Raw genomic sequence first — 20,980 nt, 5'->3', positions numbered from 1 at the left:
TTCACCAAGCACTCGCTTCTTCATTCATTTTCCATTGGGAAAAGAGGGAAGACCGATTCAGTAGAGCTTGGAATCCTTCGATTCCAATGAGAAAAGGCTAACCATTACTCACGACGGCCATTACTTATTACGACAAAAGTCCACGGATACGCGCGTAAATACGTCAGAAAAAGGTTCCTCTATGGTTCTCTTTCAAAAAGGATAGAAACGAGGATTCCTGTCCTGCAGGTACCTCACGAATGAATGAATCATCGACGATGTTTAATGGAAATACTTTTCACGTCGATGATGGCTAATTACGGCGAATAAAAAGAAATTTATAAACGAATGTATGCCGGATTCATTAGCGAATTCTTCATGATTAAAAAACTAATCATACAGTCGTATTTAAAATGAGAAACAAATGAGACAAGGAAAATGTAATATATGTAGGTACGTACATATATGCCAGATATATGTATATAAATTAAGAGCGTACTAGAAAACGAGGAAAAAGACAAGATCTATGTAGAATGGAAGACGTTGAAGAAGGAAAGAAGATTCGAAGAGAGGAGTGAGTTGAAACAGGGCGCCTGGGAGGCTTCGTGGTGTACACGAAGCTGAGAACAAACCGGAAAGCCAATTACATTGCATCCAGCGTGTGCTTCGGATTAACAGCTTGGGTGTTCAACGATGTATCATGATGTATGATGTGGTGTCGGGTTCCAATCCGTCGGGCATGTATGAAAGCGGGTTCTGTGCTCCATGTAAAATATCGTCGAAGTAGCACGTGGTCCAGACTCAAGCGAGAATTTCAACCACGAGATCGGAGATCCCACGAAGGGTAATCGTGATCGTTGGTTTAAGTTTGGGCTCCTCTTGGCTCCTCTCTCTCTTCGATTCTTTTATCTTTCGTTCGTTATCGTAAAATCGATGACTCGAGAATCGATTGCTTTTCTTCGTAGCTTTATCGGCCTTCGTATCGATTGATAGGTTTCTTCATCGATCAACGATAAAACATTACGCTACTCATTATGGATCAATTTCGTAAGATCGAGAAGACCGTATATGAGATTAGATTTTTTTAAAAGAGTAGTATATTCCGATGAGTAATATTTATATTTAGTAATATCAAGTACATGAGGAAAACAGCGCAGAAAGATCTGATAGAAGGCAACTCTCTGCATTATAACGAGCTTTGAACCGCAATTATCCTATTTGATATTCAGCCTCCGAACGCGTAGATATCCACCGATTTTGATTTACGTTTAGAGATCATCGATGAGCCGTCGACTGTACGGCGAGCTAAGGGATAAGAGAATAACGATATACGAAACTAAAGCCCCGAACCCAAAGCGGATTTAGGAAAGGTACCTCCGGAGATACCTACTCGATGAGGATTAGGAAGTGATTTGCAGTCGATTCCCGATAGCGATGGAAACACGAAAGCCAGAATTTATCGCGATCGGAGGTAGTTCTCGAGAGTCATGAAGCTTCGAGGGTCGTTATCTCGCGCATGCACTTGCTACGCACGAACCATCAGTTTTCGTCGACGGCTTAAGTACGTGTCCTCTGCTCGGCTCGTGCATCGGTTACGAGCATCGTTGTACTTGCGTACGAGCCAAGAATTCAGTCCGTTGTCAGTTTATACATACATATATCTAATACATTCGGGACATTATCTTTTATTAGATCTTTTTGCTCGAATATCGTTTAGACATGTACATTTTTTGTTTGATATAATTATCCTTTGAGGTTAACGATAATTTGATAATCCCAGAAAAAATAGTTCAAATTATTTATTAACAGAGTACAAACGAATTTTTCGCTCCTTTAAATTTTTCAACGGAATTCATTAATGAATTTTTTACGAACAAGCAATCTCAATGGAAGCAAGTAAACTATTAATTTGTAATTCGACGTAATGGCTGTTGCGTATTTATCATGGGTAAACATTTCTAACAAGTTTAATGAGATGAATCGATCGTTAGATCGGGAATAATAAAATTTGTCGAGCCGTACATCGAGTGGATAAGCGTAAGGGGAAACTTTAATAAACCCTGCAATCGGTCGCTCTTTTATGCGTCGAATCGATAATGCGCATCAATAATTAGAATGCTCAATGTTCCGTACTGATAAACCGAACGTGCAAGATAGACATGGAAATGTTAATTAATAAAGCATAGTCAAAATGTATTTAACATTCGCATATTACACGTTGGAAATGTCAATTGAAAAATGAAAAAGGAAGATAATGAAAAATGTTTTTATTTTACTTTTCAATAAGTACTAATTGTATATTTGGAAAACACTGTTCAAATTCCAGGAAAAATAAGTAAATCCGGGAGAACCTTCGAATGGAACAGAGGTCAATGTTTATTTATTCGCACGCGTCTCTTCATGTAATAGGGAACTAACAAATCATAAACATAAGAGACAGAGAGAGAGAAATAGAGAGAGAAAGAGAGAGAGAGAGAGAGAGAGAGAGAGAGAGAGAATGGGATAAAGAAAAAGAGGAAGAGTGAGGAGAGAGGGATGGCTTCTCTTAAGTGAGTTACGTAGATAACGAAGTAAGACAGTACTTAGGAGCGTTTCGTTCTAGTGAGCGCGAGTGCACGCACAGTGTTTGCACGGTACCTGCACCACAACGATTATGGCGACTCATTAGCCATGTCGCTAAATCATAGTAATCCTCTGCATGGGAGAATAACGAAGAGAGAGTGATAAAATGAGAGAGAGAGGGAAAGAGAGAGAAAAGGATACTTCATCGGAGATACGTGGTAAAAAGAAACGACGTGCGGATGGAATGCGAGAAAGAGACAGAAAAAGGGAGAGAGAGACAACGAGAGAAAGAGAGAAAGGGAGAAAAAGATACTGAGGAATAGAAAAAATAGATATAGCTAAGTATAGACACATAGGATCGAGACTTATTAACATAACTACTAGACTTTCGAAAGGCGAACGAAAGATTTTTTGTTCAGCTCGAGGTGTTCATATTTTTTCATGAATCTCAATGACATATACATGGTAACAAAATATATAAAAAAACAATAAGTATATAAAAATATTAATGCTTATATCGTATTAAAAACGATAATAAAGAAATTATAGAATAATAATAGAATAAAAGTAGCACAGACGAATAGATAGAATAGGCAAATATAATTAAATAAAAGTTTATGTTTTATTTTTAATATTTCAGAAAGAGAGAGAGAGAGAGAGAAAAAGAGAGAGAAAGAGAGAGAAAAAGAATCTATCTCGGTCGAAGAGAGAAGCTCACGACTAGCCGATAGAGAAAAACAGAGAAAGAGGGTGGTGTAATAGGCGAGAAGAGGATAGTAAAGCGAGCGTGCCCGAACGTAGCCGAGTAAATACGAATGTAGCCGAAGAGACTCGCGACAGTCATTCGCGCTACTCAATGGTTTCAGTACCGAGCCGCTGCGGGTCAGGACTCGATGTGGTTCCGTTATGAGAAAGGTGTGTTTACGCGTTCTTTATTTCGAGCCGGCATAATGCGTTTCAACGAAGTCCTGTCATGAGTGAAAATCGTTAAGAATTGTATTTACATTGAAAAACAAACGAAACTCATAAGTTTTTTCTTTTTCGAGCTGATCATTTTTTATTATCATCGTCATCGTTTTCGATCGATCGACTGACGTCTACTTTCGATATAAATCGATCGCAACGCATGCTCGCGGATGCCGACGGTAAATATACGCGGTGCGGAATCCGCTAGTAGAAGACTCAAAATGGACGGCTTTTGTCGATTTGTCGACCCAGTGACATTCCCGGTGGATTTTTTTATTTTTAGATAAGCAGACTTTAGATAAGATATTTCTTTTATTTTTGTTTTGTTTTTCCTTTCTTTTATTTCCTTTCATTTTCACTGTATCACTCTTGAAGGACATTTGTACACATTAACGAAAACAAACAACGGCAATCTTACATGTACGCACGTGACACGCTCTCACAGTGAGAGTTTTACCAAGGCGCATGAAAGCGAATAGAAAAATCGATTTATACTCAAGGGATATTCAGAGTTTCGATTTAAACTTATCTTCAGAGCTTTCCAAGGATTGTCTTGTGAATTTACGAGTGTTAAATCGGTTTCACTGAGTCGAGTGCAAGGATCCACCGTCTTTACCCGATAATTATTATTAGTTCTCCTTGTGAGCGAGTCTAAAGGTTCTTTGATAAAAACACGACGATACTTTTATCATCGGTTTGATCTAAACGTAGAAGATACACGTAATTCGTAATCCTTTTGGAAATATTTTACTTGAGAAAAGAGAAGCTAACCAAACACGTTGCTGCAAACAATAATTCTTCAACACTGCCAACGAAACGGGAAAATTTCACAGTTTTCATCGTTACACTGCCATCATCGAGCGGGTCGACTCGAATTTTCTACCATCAATTTATACGCATAAACATACACACACACACACGCACATATATGTGCATATATATGTATATATATATATACGAATTTTTCTGGAGGTACATAAAGTCAGGGAAAGGATTATACAATTTTTGGAAATTCGACTTGAAGTTTCGTCAAAAAATGGCAAAGGATCAAAGTTTTATCATTATCTTTTAAAAGAATATCTCCCTTACCGAGAATCCTTTTGAAATTCAATCCCTCTGGAAGGGTCGGAAAGAAGGAAAAAGAGAAAAAAAGACGAGATATAAGAAAAAAGTGAGGATGTCCAGGACGCAATGCTGCGACGGCAGCGAATGTGTTGCTGGAAAAATGAACGAAGGAAGGAAGAGAGAAAACGAAAGGATGGTTCGTGGCTGCAATTAGTAGTGCCGTTTCGAAACTGTCCCATGTTTATGGAGTGCTAGCACTCAGGAAATAAAAGAAGAGGACAAGCAAGAACGTAGACAAGAAAAATAGAAAAAACTGAAGGAAGCGTGTTATTTTTTTTTTGTTATTTTGTGATTGTGAACAAGAAAGAAAGAGAAGAAAGAAAGGAGGTGTAGAAAGAGCGAGAACGAGAGGGAGAGAGAGAAAGAGAGAAAAAAGAAGAAAAAGAAAAAAATGTGGTGGAGGTGCCGGTGGAACTTTGCTAGCATCGCTTCGACGATGCAATCCGCGACGAACGGTAGCAGCACTACAACCACGACCACAGTTTTGTTGGTCCTGGGAGTGGCCTCGGTCTACTCGCAGGTCGACGTATCTGATCTGGATAAGCCCGGTAAGTTGTGAGCCTAGTTATCAGAGTGGTATTTATGCGACACCTATTTGCTTTTATTGCCGGACACCAAATTCTAAATCCAAGTAAACTTTACCTATTCCAAACGAATTCTTTTTCTTTTTTTTTTTGTTGGTAGCCTTAAGCTTTCTATTATTAGTATCGATTTTTTTACATTTTATTTCATCGATAACACAGAAGTACAGTGAATTTTCATAAAAGGTTTCTTGCACGTTTTCAAACGTCATCGATGACATTTATTTTACAAGTAACATTATTGGTTTTTAAAAAATACTCGCGTAAGGTCAGAAAGTGAACTGTTGCGTTTGGATATATCTCACGAGCACGAGAATTTTTTATTTCTACATCACGTCGCTTTCGAGCTCGTGTAAATAGCTAACGCGATGCGGAATATTGATCTTGATATGGTTACCGCTTTTCCGCCGTAATTAGTGCTTTTTTATTTGTATAAACGAATCGTCTAATTTCGTCGGTATATCTGGCTTTTAGTTCCTTCTATCTGCTAATTATGATTACTGTTATTTATTTTGTTCTATTTATTACGTTTTGCATTAACTTCGTCGTTTTCCAACGATTGATAGAAGTGTATTATCCAGTCCGATTTAATTGACGAAAAGTATAAAAAAATTTGTATGAATATTAATCATGTATTAGGTAGATTGATAGAGAGAGGGAGAGGGAAAGAGGGGAAACATATGGTACATTTAGGATGAGATAGAATATTTGAAATTCAACTTATTCCCATTATCAGTGTATATATTTACGTGCTTATAAACTTGTTTACGCGCGCGTGTGTGTGTATGTATAAACTAAGTGATTAATATGGGCATTATGAGTAATGACAAATAATATCAGGCACTATAATAAATATCAGCGATTAGGTTGCGTTTTATTAGATAGTTTTCTATAATAAATTTATTATAGTAACCAATTTTGTTTCTTGTTATTCATAATGCTTATATTAATTACTCAGCCTATAATATTTATGTGTGTATGTGTGTGTGTTTTATATATGTAATATGATGTAGATATAGTAACAATATCTGTACGAACAAAGAAATCTCCGAATAGTTAGCAATGTGTTAATTATCGTAAGAACTTCATCGTTTTCGGATTTTAATTGTTTTTTATTTAAACGGAAGAATGCAAATATTTATTGAAACGTTGTGAGGAAGAATCGCGTGTTTTTAATTGCCCAGCTCGTAGGGCGGAATCGTTAGATAATTGAAAATTTGATAAAGAAGTTATGGGTTAGGTCCTCGATTTACCAGCAAGCCAATCAACTAAACCAGTAGACTTGACAGGCGGCGAAGAACAAAGATAATGGCTTGGAACGATCGAAATATCAAGGATTTTTTCAGTCCCCGAAACCCAAAGCTAAATTAATTTCGTGACTCCTTCTTTAACGGAGAACTAAACGATCGAAATAACGTTAACGACCCGTAAATTTTAGTATCCACAGGATTGGCATTATCGGTGTGTCGATCTGTGAGAACAACGACGGCTTACGTAGCTTTTACGTAAGATTAACTATCAACAGGATTTCATTCTTTTATGTTCCTGATAGAATATTTCATACCAAAAGAATGTTACGAGTTAAAAACAATGTCTTATTATACTATTCGTTCGTTCTTTTATCTTCTTTTCTTTTTTTCTTTTTGAATTTTATATATTATTCGTGAATGAAATTATTATGTATTATAGTATGTTAATGTAAATCATTTTAATTCTCTTATAATTAACTTAACTTCGTTTAATAGAACAAGTCTTTGAAGGAAAATAAATGAACGGTAGAAATGGCTCGTGCTACCTCTCGTTTATTTCCTCGAGTGGGTATAATAAAGTAGCGCTTTCGAGAATGCTAATGACACTTACTAGCACATATCGCATAACTTTTTTTCTTCTCTACGTAAATAACTAATATAACGTAAAGTGTGTTCCGTTCGCGAGCGACTAAATTAAAGTGGCCGATCGATTCTAAGGGAGACACGTAAAAGCATGGGTTCTGGAGGGGGACAGAATGACGACCAAACTAGTTTAATTAAACCTCGGCGCTAAACCCACTTGAATTTATCGTTGTGCAATAAAAAAGATATGTCTTATTGGTAGGAAGTTAGGGACAAAACGCGTGAGAGAAAAATTCGATCGTCAAAGAATTATTTTTCGGATTTAATTATTAACAATTAATTTATACTAAATTCTATTTAATTAATTATAACATTATGAGAATAGCATATATATGATCGTGTAATTTCACTCGTAATATAGCTTTTTTTTTGATATTCCTAATTCGACGATTTATGATAAGTTTGAGAAACATATATGAATTATCAATACTATCTTTACAGATTCATGGAAAATCATAATACACAAAAATTCGCAAGAATTAATAAGACCATATCGGAAAAATTAAAAAGTTAAATGAATTTTCGGGGGTGGAAAAGGGGGGAGAGAGACTCGATCGATCGATACACATACGTACGCACGCATACACATATCCAAGTACATACACACCCGTCCGCAAACATTTTCCGTGGCAAATTAATACGCTCATTGGGCGGCTTCTACCACGGTTAATTACAATCGCAATTAAATGGTTGCGTTACAAAAAGTACTGCGGCGTGTGATCGAATTTCGTAGATGAGCTATTCACGAATACTTACTTTGTAATGTTTCCGTTCCAACAGGTGCGGTTAATCGATAAAACAAAGAAAACAAGGTTTGTTTCTCGTATTTTCAATTAAATTATTTATCATCGTTGGAAATTCTTTGTACATCCTTTTGATCTATCTCTTCATTAACAATCTCCTTTTTTTCTCTTCTATTTGATATTCTTCTAAAATGAGATGTAATATTTCTTTCGCGTCGTATTAAATGATAATATGGCCATCAAATTTTTCAAATTTTTACAACGACGTATGCTATTAGTCTTGAGTACCGTTACGATTCGTGTTAGTTACGAAATAGCTTCGTGCCGGGAGCGTCGATTTCAAATACGTTACTCATAGATATAAAGTTCGTCTTATGACTAACGTTAACGAATATATCTTTAATTATATAGAATTTTTTATTCTTAATTTCGTGAATAATCATGTTTTATAAAATTGTATAGAAAAATATTTACGAAAATATGGTGAATTATCGACGAACACAAGCTACATACGTACAGATTTAATATCACGAAAACTTTTTTATCAAAACTCGGAAATATTCATCATTATTATTTTTATGATTTGTTTATAGAAAGTTCTATTCACTCGGCTTTCAACGCATTAATGTTCTCGCATAATTGCATTGGTATAGTTTAAAAAATATAAACGGAATGTAATCCGTTCGTGCGATTAAAACGTGATGCATTTTGTTATTATTTTGTTCGAATTTTACGTCCTGTCAACGTAAGTACATTTATTACATAACGTTGAGCCTATTATATGGAAATTTCATTTGACAATTTTTATTACAAAAATGATAGAAACATATAATACAATGTTTTTAAATATAATGGAAGTAAATAAATGTAAATAATAAAATAATTATAATTAATAATGATTCTTAATAATAATAAATATAACAAATAATAATTGCAGCTATTAAAATAGTCAAAATAAAGTATGATTTTTATACATAAAATATTAGTAATCGATTGCCTTTAATAATTAGTAATGCTTATCTTTATTTTTATGTTTTTAACATGACAAAGTGCTCTTTAAATAGTACAGTCAGTTTTTTTCCTTATCTTTATGGACAGTAGTGAAATATTTTTCATTTATTTTTCACGTTGTGCTTTCTTCTGTGATAATTATAGATCTTTTTAGAGATTTATCACTTACATTTACATTTAATATGTACATACGTGTACATGTACCGTATATTTGCATGATTCAACGACGAAGGAGTTTCGCAGTCGACGATTTTACCGCACTTGACGCGAATGCTCACAGTAGTAATTAATTTTTTGCGTGAGACTCAGAGCGAAGTGTTGGACGATGGAAGGACGGAATGATCACGAAATCGTTCTAATGGCCAACCATTTGTCATTCTTTGCGGAACGAAAGGAAAGGTTTCGTCGCATTCATTTTCACTCGGTGAAAGAACGTTGGATGAAGTCTTCTTGCATCTTCTAAGAAGAAAATAATATCATTTAAAAAAACGAGTTTTTAATCATAAGCTAGAACATTTCTATTCGATAGAACCGAAATCAATTTAATACGGATTTGTTTATTAAAAATATTTATTACGTGAAATTTTTGACAAAGTTTGATTAAAATTATGATTTTGATCACTTTAGAAACATACTTAACATTCATTAATTATAGAATAAGATTACTGAGATTTATCAAATGGAATTAGTTCGATCAAAGATGCAAGAAAAGATATTTCTTTTAATCTGACAATGTTCTTAAATTTCACGATTGCTGTTCTTACTACGTGAGTATTCTCGTTCGATGATATATCCTTCCAACTCTAGCAAACAGTCCCATGTTGCGTATTATCATATATCGTCTCCTATGTATGTACATACATATATGCACATAGTGTGCTTTACATACTGGGACGGAGCGTTATAGAGTGGCTACCGATACGAACCACTCGAATTACGTATTTCTCATGAACATGTATACGTGTGACGACTATAATACAGAATATCGTACCCTCGGGTCTTGTTCTGCAAAACTGCGATCTCCAAACGCATGAGGATTCATTTCGATATATCAAACGTTTTAAATCGCGATGTTATTCCTTACGTCTTTTAATTGGAAGAGAAACATTTTGTTCTTCTTCGAATATTAGGTCTGTAAAAAAGTCGATTGAATTGTTATTTCAAGAATGATCACAAGGAAAAGACTGATAACTCAATTAAGAAAGAAAAATTCTTCCTTAATACTATCACTCTTCTCTTTCGAAGAAATCTACGGAGTACTAGAAGCTATTTCGTGTAAAGTGATTATGACGTTAAATCTTGTTTGGGAAGTACTTGGAAAGTGAAACATCAGTTTGAGAAAGAGTTGTTATCAAAAGGCTAAATTCCAAGCTCACTTTCCTTCTCGTCGATCAACTATCACAAGTATAAGGAGAAAGAACGAGAAGATATCTTTGCGTTAATGCGTTAAGCTATTAAAGGGAAATCCTTTTCCCTTGTAAAGAGAAGGAAGATCAAGGAAAGAAGAAAAAGAAAAAGAAAAAGAAGGAATACTTACGATGGCGGTGTCGTTAAATCGGTTGCTAACGCGCGAACGAACTGATTTAATATCTATCTTTAGAGAAGGCTTAGTCGGCTATCGCGTTGTAATTACCGAACTCGCCATTATATACATCGTAAAGGATCCTTTCTAACTGTTGTTAGAAAGTACTTTCTCTACTCGTAATTTTCTTTTTAATACGAAAATACATTTTCATCGATTCGTCCATGTAAGTAATTATAGTAACCATATCATTCGTCCCCTCGAATTTTATTTATTTTTAATGATTTTTTCCAATTACGATCATTCGAATATTCGTAAAGACGAACGTTGGGGGAAGTACAATGGAGCTCTCTCTATTTTTAGCAAGCAACTAATTTAACCATTTTCCGATACAAGAGAGAAAGAGAGAGAGATAGAGAGAGGGATAGAAAAAGTAAACATGTTTCTTCATTGAAAACGCTCGTTGAAATTGGCAGGCGTGTGCCTCTCGTTCGTTAGAGACCGAACGAGAAAGAGGGAGATAGAAATAGAGAGAGAGAGAGAGAGAGAGGAAGAGGGAGACAGACAGATACGATGGAAATTTCGCAACATTTGGCTAATTCGTCTGTAAAGCATCGAACCTCCTCGTCGTATCCGCGGTATGGCGCTAACGAGTCTACAAACGAGCCGGTGCCGGTACCGGAAGAGAAACGGCACAGTGGATACTCGAGTTCGAACGACTCGCCGTTGAAATGGCTCCCGGCTGCTCGTCGTAACAATATCCGAAACAGGTTGCTGGTACCTGCACACGTAGCGTAGCTTACCACAGATTACCAGTAATCCCTCGGGTTCTGCTACCAGTTACACGCTTTCAACGAGACATAGAAGTTTAGCTGCGTACTACTGACCCCTCCGGCTGAATTTCCTTCAACCCCTTTCCTTCATCCCTTCCTCACGCATATACACCTCTTTATACATATGTATGAAACATCGCCTAAACTCCTTTCACACCTTTTGAACGAGCGAAACCCATTGAGAAGACTGTCAAAACTCCGGTCTAACGTCCAACAAATTTGAACGTAGATCGATTATAGAACTCTATTCAGCTCATTCTGTGTCCTCCTTTCTTTCTTTCTTTCTTTCTTTTTTTCCTTTCTTTCCTTCCTATTTTCGATTTCCTAAAAGCATGTGTACGTTTTTTAACGAGACAGTGTAACGTAAACTTCGAGAAAGTGTAGGTTAATCTCGTAAATGGTGCGAGCTGTTTTTATTAACAGGATCGAGGTTCTCGTGAAAAATAAAAAAAAAAACATGCTAGACGTATACACAACACATATACAAACACGAATAGAGTCAGGATGACGTTCTTTCCTAAGCATTCGCAAAAACGTCGCGCGAAGAAAAGATTTGCCGTATGATGGATGGAATCGCTTCTTTTTTGCTTCTTTTTCTTTTTCTTTTTTTTTCCTTCTTCCTTTTTAGCGAGATGCGCACGTTATCTCTCTCGCCTGCGTCGGGTAAAATAATTTGACATCTGACATCGATTAATTTACGGCTAGGACAAAGTAGCCTTTGACGCGCGACGGTCAAGAATCCTCGTTAATCCGTGTCAACGGGATTAAACGCGAGTATACGAGGGGTGTTGGGTTGGTTGGGAGAGAGAAAGAGAGAGGGAGAGAGAGAGAGAGAGAAAGAAAGAGGCAAGAGTGAAGGGCAGTATCACGAGATGAAAAAGAAAGATAGAGGGTAACGAGAAAAATGCACGATGCTAGGGGAAAACGGTGTTCCGAGGATAGTGACACTGTCTGTCGGTTTTTTCTACGTCCTACAAACTCTCCTATCATTTTCTTTCTCTTTTTTCTCTTTCTATCTTTCCCTCCTTCTTATTTTTCTTCGTCTTTTGTTGTCTCTCTTTCTCTGTATTTTTCTTTCTTCTTACGTTTTCACTTATTTGTTAGAATAATGTTTTCTAATGAAAACTTTTGTTCGTCTTATAAAGAAAGTAGCTATCTCTGTCCCTCTTTCTCTTTTTCTCTTTCTCTCTCTCTCTCTCTCTCTCTCTCTTTCTTTCTTTCTTTCTCTCTTTCTCGTTTAAAAGTAATGCCAATCGATCGTTAGGAACTTCTTTTGGATGATTTAAGTATGTTCATAGCAGGTGCGAAAGATATTTGAGAGATAAAGCTTACAAAGAAATTGGACAATAGCCGCAGTTATCGAGAGTTTAGTAAAGTTCGCAAGTACCGATTTTTCCATCCTTCTTTTTGATTTACCGTAAGTTCTCTAAAACTTATCGATCTAGGACATGGCCTTTGTTTATTGTCTTAATTGTTAAAACTTAGACGTGATGTTCGAAGTAAACTGCTTTAGAAATTTTCTTCTTTGAAATTATATATTTAACAAAAATTCCTGAATAGATAAAAGTTCTTGAAACTGAAGTAAGATTAATAGAAAAATTGAAATTTACAAATAGAAACATCGTTATGAGACATTCTTTCGGGAATTCTATAATTATTTTTATTTCTTTTGTTTAGTCATTTGTATTCAACTACTTATCTAATGAAATTATAAAAACATACACAAAGAATAGTTTTGAACGTTTTCTACTTTTTGATTAGAAAAAAGATATCGACAATAATGTCCTCACTTAACATTGTTTTATTGATGTTAAGTAACATTGGATATTACGATTATATCAAGTTGGAATTTCATTCTCAGACGATTACGTATCATGTTTTTTCACGAACCGTTCATTCGCTATGCTATGGTATATGATAAATCTATACATATATAGATACATCGATTGTCGCGCTTATATGCTAATTGTCTACCGCTACTAATTGGAGGATCCGTTCAGTGTGTTAATTATCTAAGCGATGCGGCTCTCTGCGTATACGATCCATCTGCTTGCATGGCCATGATTTCAAACATTTTCAGATAATGCACGTCAGCATTTATGGAATCAAAGTAATATCGAACGTTCTGTATTTTACACGTATTGTATTGTATTTATATTATTTTCCACGTTGTGTTGTATATTTATTTTTTACCTTCAAATAGTGTGTAAATGAATCTGTGAAATTATTATTCTATCAAAAAAAAAAAAAGAGAGAATTCTTTACGCGTTACAATATAAATATTATTGAATATTTATTTATACAATATATTATTATTATTATAACACGAGATTAGCATATTGTAATAATGACTTTCTATACTTATTTTACGATATATCATTTCGTATATTGTGGTTAACAGATTAGCTGCTTAGAAAGCACTACGTTGCCTTAGTACTATGTTCCGTAATGAAATATGCTTTTCCAAGTGAATACGACTTTTATATATATTAAAGCAAATTGATTGAACAACTATAATATACGTTAAAAGTTTACGTACGTACTAATATGATCTTTTCATTAGATACTTTGATAGCGAGATTAAAGTGCTCGTATAGTAGCTTTGACCTCTTTTTCGCTAAGTCCAATATTCCTTGAATTACAAGATAAAACAGCCTCGCGCAGAGAAAAATTGAAGTATCTTAACAAAAATTGATTAAATCTATCAATCGAATCTCGTAAAATTAACAAGTAAAATATCCTAGTTTTATCAAAACTTTAAATTAACAGCTAATGCATTTTTTAATTTAAATAACTTTAAATCTGTCGTAATAATCCGGAATAACCGCGCGCGCATACGCGATGGGAAATGGAAATTCTTTTTGAACGTAGTATCGGTGTGTTAGAATAAAAATGATCGCGATCGAAGCTCATGAGCTTCTCTTTCGATGCAAAAGTTTGCTTTTGTATCAGAACCTAACTCGGATCTGGAGGAAGTCTAATAAAATGGTAGATTTCTTAGCTTTGAACATCTGAGAGAACGATCCGGTTTGGTATCCTTCGCCCAAAATGAGAAGACGTAAACTCGCGATGCGAGTGTGTTGGATAAAGAGTGGTAGAAAGAGAGAGTGAGAGAGAGAGAAAGAGAGAGTGAGGAGAAGAGAGGACGGGATTGCTCTTAAAGAGCCATTGTGTTCGGCGCTCTCACATGTTTAGATTTTTATAGAGACTTACCGGATAATCCCCAGTGCAAATCCCCTTTCGTCGTGGAAATACTCGCATAGATCGTAAATGCCGGGCCGGCCCTTAAACCGAATTCCAATTTTTAGATAGAAACTTGGTGAAACGAAGCCTCGAGAGACGAGCTTCGATGCTTCTTCAAATTCTTCTATTCGATCGAGTCTTTAGGGTAAAATGAAACGAAGATTTTATTTGCGGTAAGATCGTGTTCTTGATTCATGATAACATCAAAGATAATAATACTACAAAATTGTAATCATTAATTCAACTTCTTGAAATCTATTTATAATTGATTGATATTAACGATGCAAAAAGATATTGGAGAATATACGATTTTATTTATATAAAAATTGAGAACTCTTATATAGTTCAAGACGTTTTTATGTGTTTTGAAAGGAAAGAGCTTAATCTAGATGAGATAAGAAAGAGGGATTTAGATAAAGAGAGAAAGAGAGAGAGAGAGAGAGAGGGAGAAAGAAAAAGATGTTTCTGACGCGTCGTTCAGTTTGACGTCCTTGAAATGACAAATAGGAAGGCTCGAAATATGGTTTGATATCGCACGGTAATCCTAGCTCGCGTTTCCCATGGGTGTGACAGTCACGTTAGTTAATGGTAGAGCGTCGTTGAGTATCCGTTATTCGATCTTATGCGAGAAACTCGTGGGACGACATGTTACACCGTGACCACTCTGACGAGTCTTACACGTTGCTAGTCGGTGCTACGACCTAATTTTCCAATGTCATAAGTCGACATTAGATACCTTTCGCGTTCCATAAGAAGTTGATCTGTTCTTTACGATCAAAATGCAATTGACCTTTTTACTCGAAAGAAATTTTTTTCCAACGTTTTATTTATCGATCGATCGATCGTTCGTGATTAATATTCAGCGTTATACTTACATAGGTAAAATAACGATATTCCTAATGTTCTCTTGTTGAAAATAAAATAAAATAAAATAAACGTTCTCTCGTTATTTTACTACGGTCGTAACAATAAATATGGATAAAGTCTCCCCTGTTTTCTTCTCTTCCTTATCGCTGCAATGAATAATTAATGCTACGATCTCGATATTTATAAAATCTCGTAAGAGGCAATAGATATTCTGGTTATGTACGTCCAACACGTATATCTCTTGGACATGTTAAAAATCGCAAAGAAAGATCACAGCCTACGCGCGCGCGCACCTGTCTTTACATATATACAGACATTATATAGAAAAGGATCGAGAAAAAGAATACAACAAATGGATTCGTAGAATGACGAAGATAATAAGGGAGCGTGAGAAGTGACTATGAAATGTCGAAGTAAATCACACAGTGCATTATACGGAACGAACGGTGCTTATTAAAGCTCGATGTTATTAACTTTTTTTTTGTCTTCTTCTTTTCAACAAGTCCCTCGACGAGCCATATTCCAGTGGCGCGTTAACGAGCTGCTCTCACAATTACGTTCCGACTTCGTAACGATATCAACGAGCGATGTTTTCGATGGAAGAAAGAAAAAAACGTTGCAGATGCATTGACATCTTTTGTTCTTCCTTTTTTTTCCTTTTCTTTTTTTTTTTTTTTAGAAACGATGAACGATCGTTCGAGCGACACGATATTACGAACTTGTTTATCGAATTTATTTTTCTCGGCCAATTGTAACTGAAAATTGAGAACGATCTATGCCATCAAGATGTTTATCACGTTGAAAAAAAGAAATATTATTTTCATTGATTTAAAATTATCTGATTCGAGAACTGGATTTCTGATTAGCAATTAAGCGTGACTAATGTGCGACAAGAGAAATAAATACATACTCCCGTATCGCATATATATGGATAAAGGTCGGTAACATTTTATAACGGCTGTTGTAGTGGAGAGTATCACGAGTGAAAGAAAGAGAATAAAATGCAAACTCGCTTACACTGTTCATAGAAGGCTTTTTAATGCAAAAAATGTTCTTATTCGCTAGAGTGCCGAAGGTAATTACGTTAATAGTAACTTTCACATAGGCGGACCATTGCTGGAGACTTCATCTCTCTATATACGTATTATATTTTATAATATTAATATCTATACTTAATGCTATTATTAGCTTTTAGCGGCATTGAATGATGGAATTCATTTACGATCGATCCATATAATCTTTAAATTAGATTAATTATTATCTACGTTAATTATTATACTTATCTGATTCAGAGGAAAAATTTTCTCGATGTAAATTTATGCGTCGTATAATCAGATCGAAGATGATTTGAAATATTGTATGATATCGTTTTCTCGGGGAAAAAAATATAAAGGAAAAAATATTTTTCGATTCGTCTGGAAAATTTAGAAAAGTTTTCTGGCAAGACGATACGACCCAACCGACAATGAGCTGTAAGTTTCAAGGGGATCGATTATCGAGGCACGAAGCGGCTTACGTTCGACTTCGGGAACCCTTCCGAGGTTCGATTCCGCGATTTATTTGCTCGCAATTGAAATGCAAACGATCTTTTTTCGAGCTTCGAGAGAAACGACTCGTCCTCGTGGAATTCCTGACTCGCGAGAATCGTTCCTTCGCTATTGGATGTTCTTCGAGAGATTTACGAGAGGCCTTTATATCGTGAATACTACGACGAAAGAGAAAGTGTTAGGAAAGATTGGTATGAAATTGGTATGACCTTCTATATAAAAAAAAAAAAGATGAGAAAAAAAATAATTGTAAAAAAAAATGGACCTTGAAAGATAATCTCAAAGGATATTAAAGCATAATAACTTAGAAGATAATCTCTAAGTAAATCTTACACAATCCTAAGACATAATACTGTAAATAGACGAGTGAAAGATAAATTAATTACGATGAATAATGATGGATCGCAGCTGGTGGTTCTTTAAAAAGAAAAAAAACATCTCTCTCTCTCTCTCTCTCTCTCTCTCTCTCCCTCTCTCTTTCCCTCTTTTCTTTTATATTATAAAACAACGATCATCTGGAAAGTATTTTATCTTGTCAACGTTTTAACTTTAACACGTAAAACAGGTTTGAGATAATCTACGTAATCTTAATTACACGATCAATGATATAGAAGATCGAGAAACGAAGGGATGACCAAGTCAATCAAAAGTATCTTGCTGAGCTTCCGTTGGTACTAGCTCGAAAATGAGAGTGAGTAGCTCGAGAAAATAGCCTGAAGCGGTTCGTCGAAAGATACTAATCGAGCCCACCAACCAGCTCGAGTACGAACGATTAATATTCGCTTTCGGAGCAGTCCAATTAATTAAGCCGCGTTGCTCGTAAACGTTAATCACGCGAGGCAGCGTGATCGGCTTCACTACGAACTCTTCGTTGCTTTCTACGAAGCTGCAATGCACCTGTGTGAAAGAGAAAGGGAGAAAGAGATAGAGGCAGACAGAGAGAGAGAGAGAGAGAGAGAGAGAGAGAGAGAGAGAGAGAGGGAGAGAGAGAGAGATAGATAGATAGAAAGAGAGAGAGAGAGAGGGAGAAAGAGATAACAATTCAAGCAATTAATACGATTTCAAAATTAATATATAACTGAATGAAAAAGAATACCTAGAAAATAGCCAATCAACACAATACAATATAGTACAATATAATGCAATGAAGATAATATATATTAAAAAAAGAAAATAGTTTCAATTTTGCTTGAATTCTATCTTCATAAAATGAAAAGAGAGAAAAAGGGTGAGGGAAAGCATCATTCTTGTACCCTAAAGCCGAAGGGTAAAGCGTGGTTGGGTGGACTTGAAACCTACGGCACTTTAAATCTTCGTGAGCCACGTCGCTCTATCTGTTTCTCTCGAAGTAGAAAAAGAAGAAAAGGGAGGTAGCACTTGGAAAAGGAAGGCGTATCCGTGATTTATGAGTTAATATGGATTTGGAACGCTTTAACGAGTCCTTCGTGAGGAGACTATTCTAATGCTTTGTTATTCGAAACGTATTTATGTGCCTTGGAAATTTTTCGCGTTGGATTGAAAACGAGCGAGAGGCGCGCGTTTATTCCACTGCAGGCACGTATCGAGCTGGATGAGTAGGAAAAACAAAAAAAGAAGAGGAAAGAAAAGGAAAAAAAAGAAAGAAAAAAGAGAACAAAAAAAAACATGGAAAAGGTAAAGAAGAAAAAGAAAAAAAAAGAAAAAGAAAAAACGGAATAGAAAAATGGAAGATACTGTGAAACGTAATAGCCATATGTTCTTTAATTATAAGTTTCCAAGACGTTTGCTCGCGCGTTACTGAAATGGATACTGAATATTCTCTCGTAAAATTACATCGGAGGTTCCTTCCCTACATAGACCAAGGTTATATCCGACCTAAGAAAAATTGCTCGACGGCTTTCTACGTTATTTGCAAAAAAGCTGACTGACTTCCGACTAATAACCAGGCAACGGCTGCAAGAAATAAAATGGTTAAGGGAAAGTAGAGTACGAGAAAATAAAAACGCATAAGCTAAGATTGCGTATTCGAAACTAATTTGACGAACTCTTCCGGTATAGCAGAGGATAAACATCATAACTAGCTCGCTCCTTGATTATTCCAAAAGTTAAATGTGATCGATCATTTTATCGAGATAAATCGGCTTGTATCAGGATTTGCAAGAAGAACAGAAAAGCAAGAAAATGTAGATATATGTTTAAAGTAGATCATTTATTTTATTACCGGACGATAATACAAATATGAATATGAATATAATGTGCAAATGAATTTCAATGAATTTCACGAGAAAAGTTAATTATCGGGAAGGAAAAGAAGAGAAGAAAACGTTAACAAAAGTGTATATGCGTACGTATATTTCCGAGTATATTAACCAAAAAGCTGTATTCGACTGAAGTGCTCTCTCTCTTCCCTTCACCCACCCGCACCCCACTACCATAACCAAAGTCAATCCCTTCGATGCCGCAGGATACTAAGCGAACGACATCGAATTATGCGAGCGTCCCCCTTGCGTTACCGAAGTTTACAGTTCGCGACACAACTTTGTTGACATTTGGTCGGCTTACTGAGGGTAGAGCTCGGTCAGGCAGTGTGGAACGATTCGTTGACCGGAACTGTAGAACGTAAACTTCGTTTATCTTTCCATGAATCTTTCATCATATCTTGTGGATCAATCTGATAAGGTTATCAGCATTTAATTGAAAAAATTATCAAAATTTTTGTACTATCTATGAAGTAAAATTTGAATCGATCATCATCGTATAGTCTATCTATTAATTAATTAAATAAAATAACGTATGAGCGAATATTTCCGTGTGAAATAACAGCAGAGAGGAATAGAATACAATAATTGTATTTCGAATTCATGGAATACTGAAAAGAATTGATACTACAATTGAACTCCGAACAATGGAAATATTTCAATTTCGTTTATTCGACGTTCGTTTACATCTGCTATTGATCCGTTGTGAAATGTTTCATTTCTAACGAAGCGATCTATTAATCGTTAATTAATACCGGATCGTTTGATCGATACAGCAAACAGATACAAACGCTGATCATATCAAATCTTCTTTGCAAGATTAATTTGAGTGTGTAGGAGTTATACTACCATCTAATTACGCTCTCTACCAATAGTTAAACAACCCTCTTGAAAATATCCCTATCCTCGGGCTATTCATTTGACTCTTGTTCACCTTCTACGGATCGATGATGATGTTTCTTTCTTTGTTGAACTTTTATAAAATCCAAAAGTGCTCTATAAAATTTTCCTTTGAGAACGTTTCACTTTTTCTTTCTTTTCTTTTCATTTTTTCCTTTTATTAAACTTATTCAATACTTTTCTCTCTAATACAAATTGTTATATTACAATTATAAATGACGAAGAGATATTTTCTTTATATTCAAGAATTCTTGTAGTGCAATTAAACGAATGAGTTGTAGGGAATTGGAACAAGCTGTCTAATGTATCATTCCTTTTTATGTATTCCTCTTTCTTTTTGTTAAACTTAGTACTTTTATGCGTTTAGGTAAATACCAAGCTCAAAATGTTTAACGAGAAACGGAAAGTGTCCTTTTCTCACTTGTGCATAGTCACATGGCTAATGGACAAAGTGAGTTTGTAATTTCACGTTAAAACAATATGTCGTTCCTTTAAAGGACCAACGAATAATTACAACGAGCCAGAGATGTATAGGCTTTCGTCGCGTTTACATATTCTTTTAATCTTTTAAATATGTTACATATAAATATTTTTATATTTACAATAATGAAAATAGTTCTCGATTTATATCGTTTATTTATATTGTAAAAGAAGTTTAGTCCTTATTTTCATAAAATATACCGTATAGCATAAAACATATGAAAATAAACTGTTACATTTTATTTATCAGACTTAATTACATTTACCTCTTAATGGTGGAAATAAATATCATAAATAGTTTTTATCGGTCAATTGAACAATTGTTACGATTATTGTTTCTTTTATAAAACTGGCGGTGTATCTTTACATTTCTGCTCGTCACGATACATACATGCGAATGAAATCTCAAAGTAATGTGATATTGTAAAGGATTACTAATGTTATTGTATCATGTATCAATTGTTCTAAATGTTAAATATGAACGTTGAGATG

General features: G+C 35.2%; 1 protein-coding gene across 2 annotated transcripts in view; it reads left to right on the top strand.

Annotated features, from left to right (window-relative positions):
- Window positions 1-3,398: 3,398 nt before the first annotated feature.
- The window catches only part of LOC122629833 (nephrin-like), a 95,598-nt gene continuing 78,016 nt past the window's right edge, over window positions 3,399-20,980 (top strand). The window contains exon 1 of one of the 2 annotated variants that reach the window (XM_043813662.1): window positions 3,399-5,180. In XM_043813662.1, coding sequence (XP_043669597.1) covers window positions 5,024-5,180 — 157 coding nt within the window. In that variant the 5' untranslated portion in view covers window positions 3,399-5,023. The remainder of the gene's footprint in view (window positions 5,181-20,980) is intronic. The other variant, XM_043813665.1, reaches the window with a different exon arrangement.

This window comes from Vespula pensylvanica, chromosome 6, assembly GCF_014466175.1.
Source record: "Vespula pensylvanica isolate Volc-1 chromosome 6, ASM1446617v1, whole genome shotgun sequence".
Taxonomy (NCBI): domain Eukaryota; kingdom Metazoa; phylum Arthropoda; class Insecta; order Hymenoptera; family Vespidae; genus Vespula; species Vespula pensylvanica.
The sequence above is the reverse complement of the archived record's forward strand: the minus strand, read 5'-3'. Positions and strand labels throughout refer to the sequence as shown.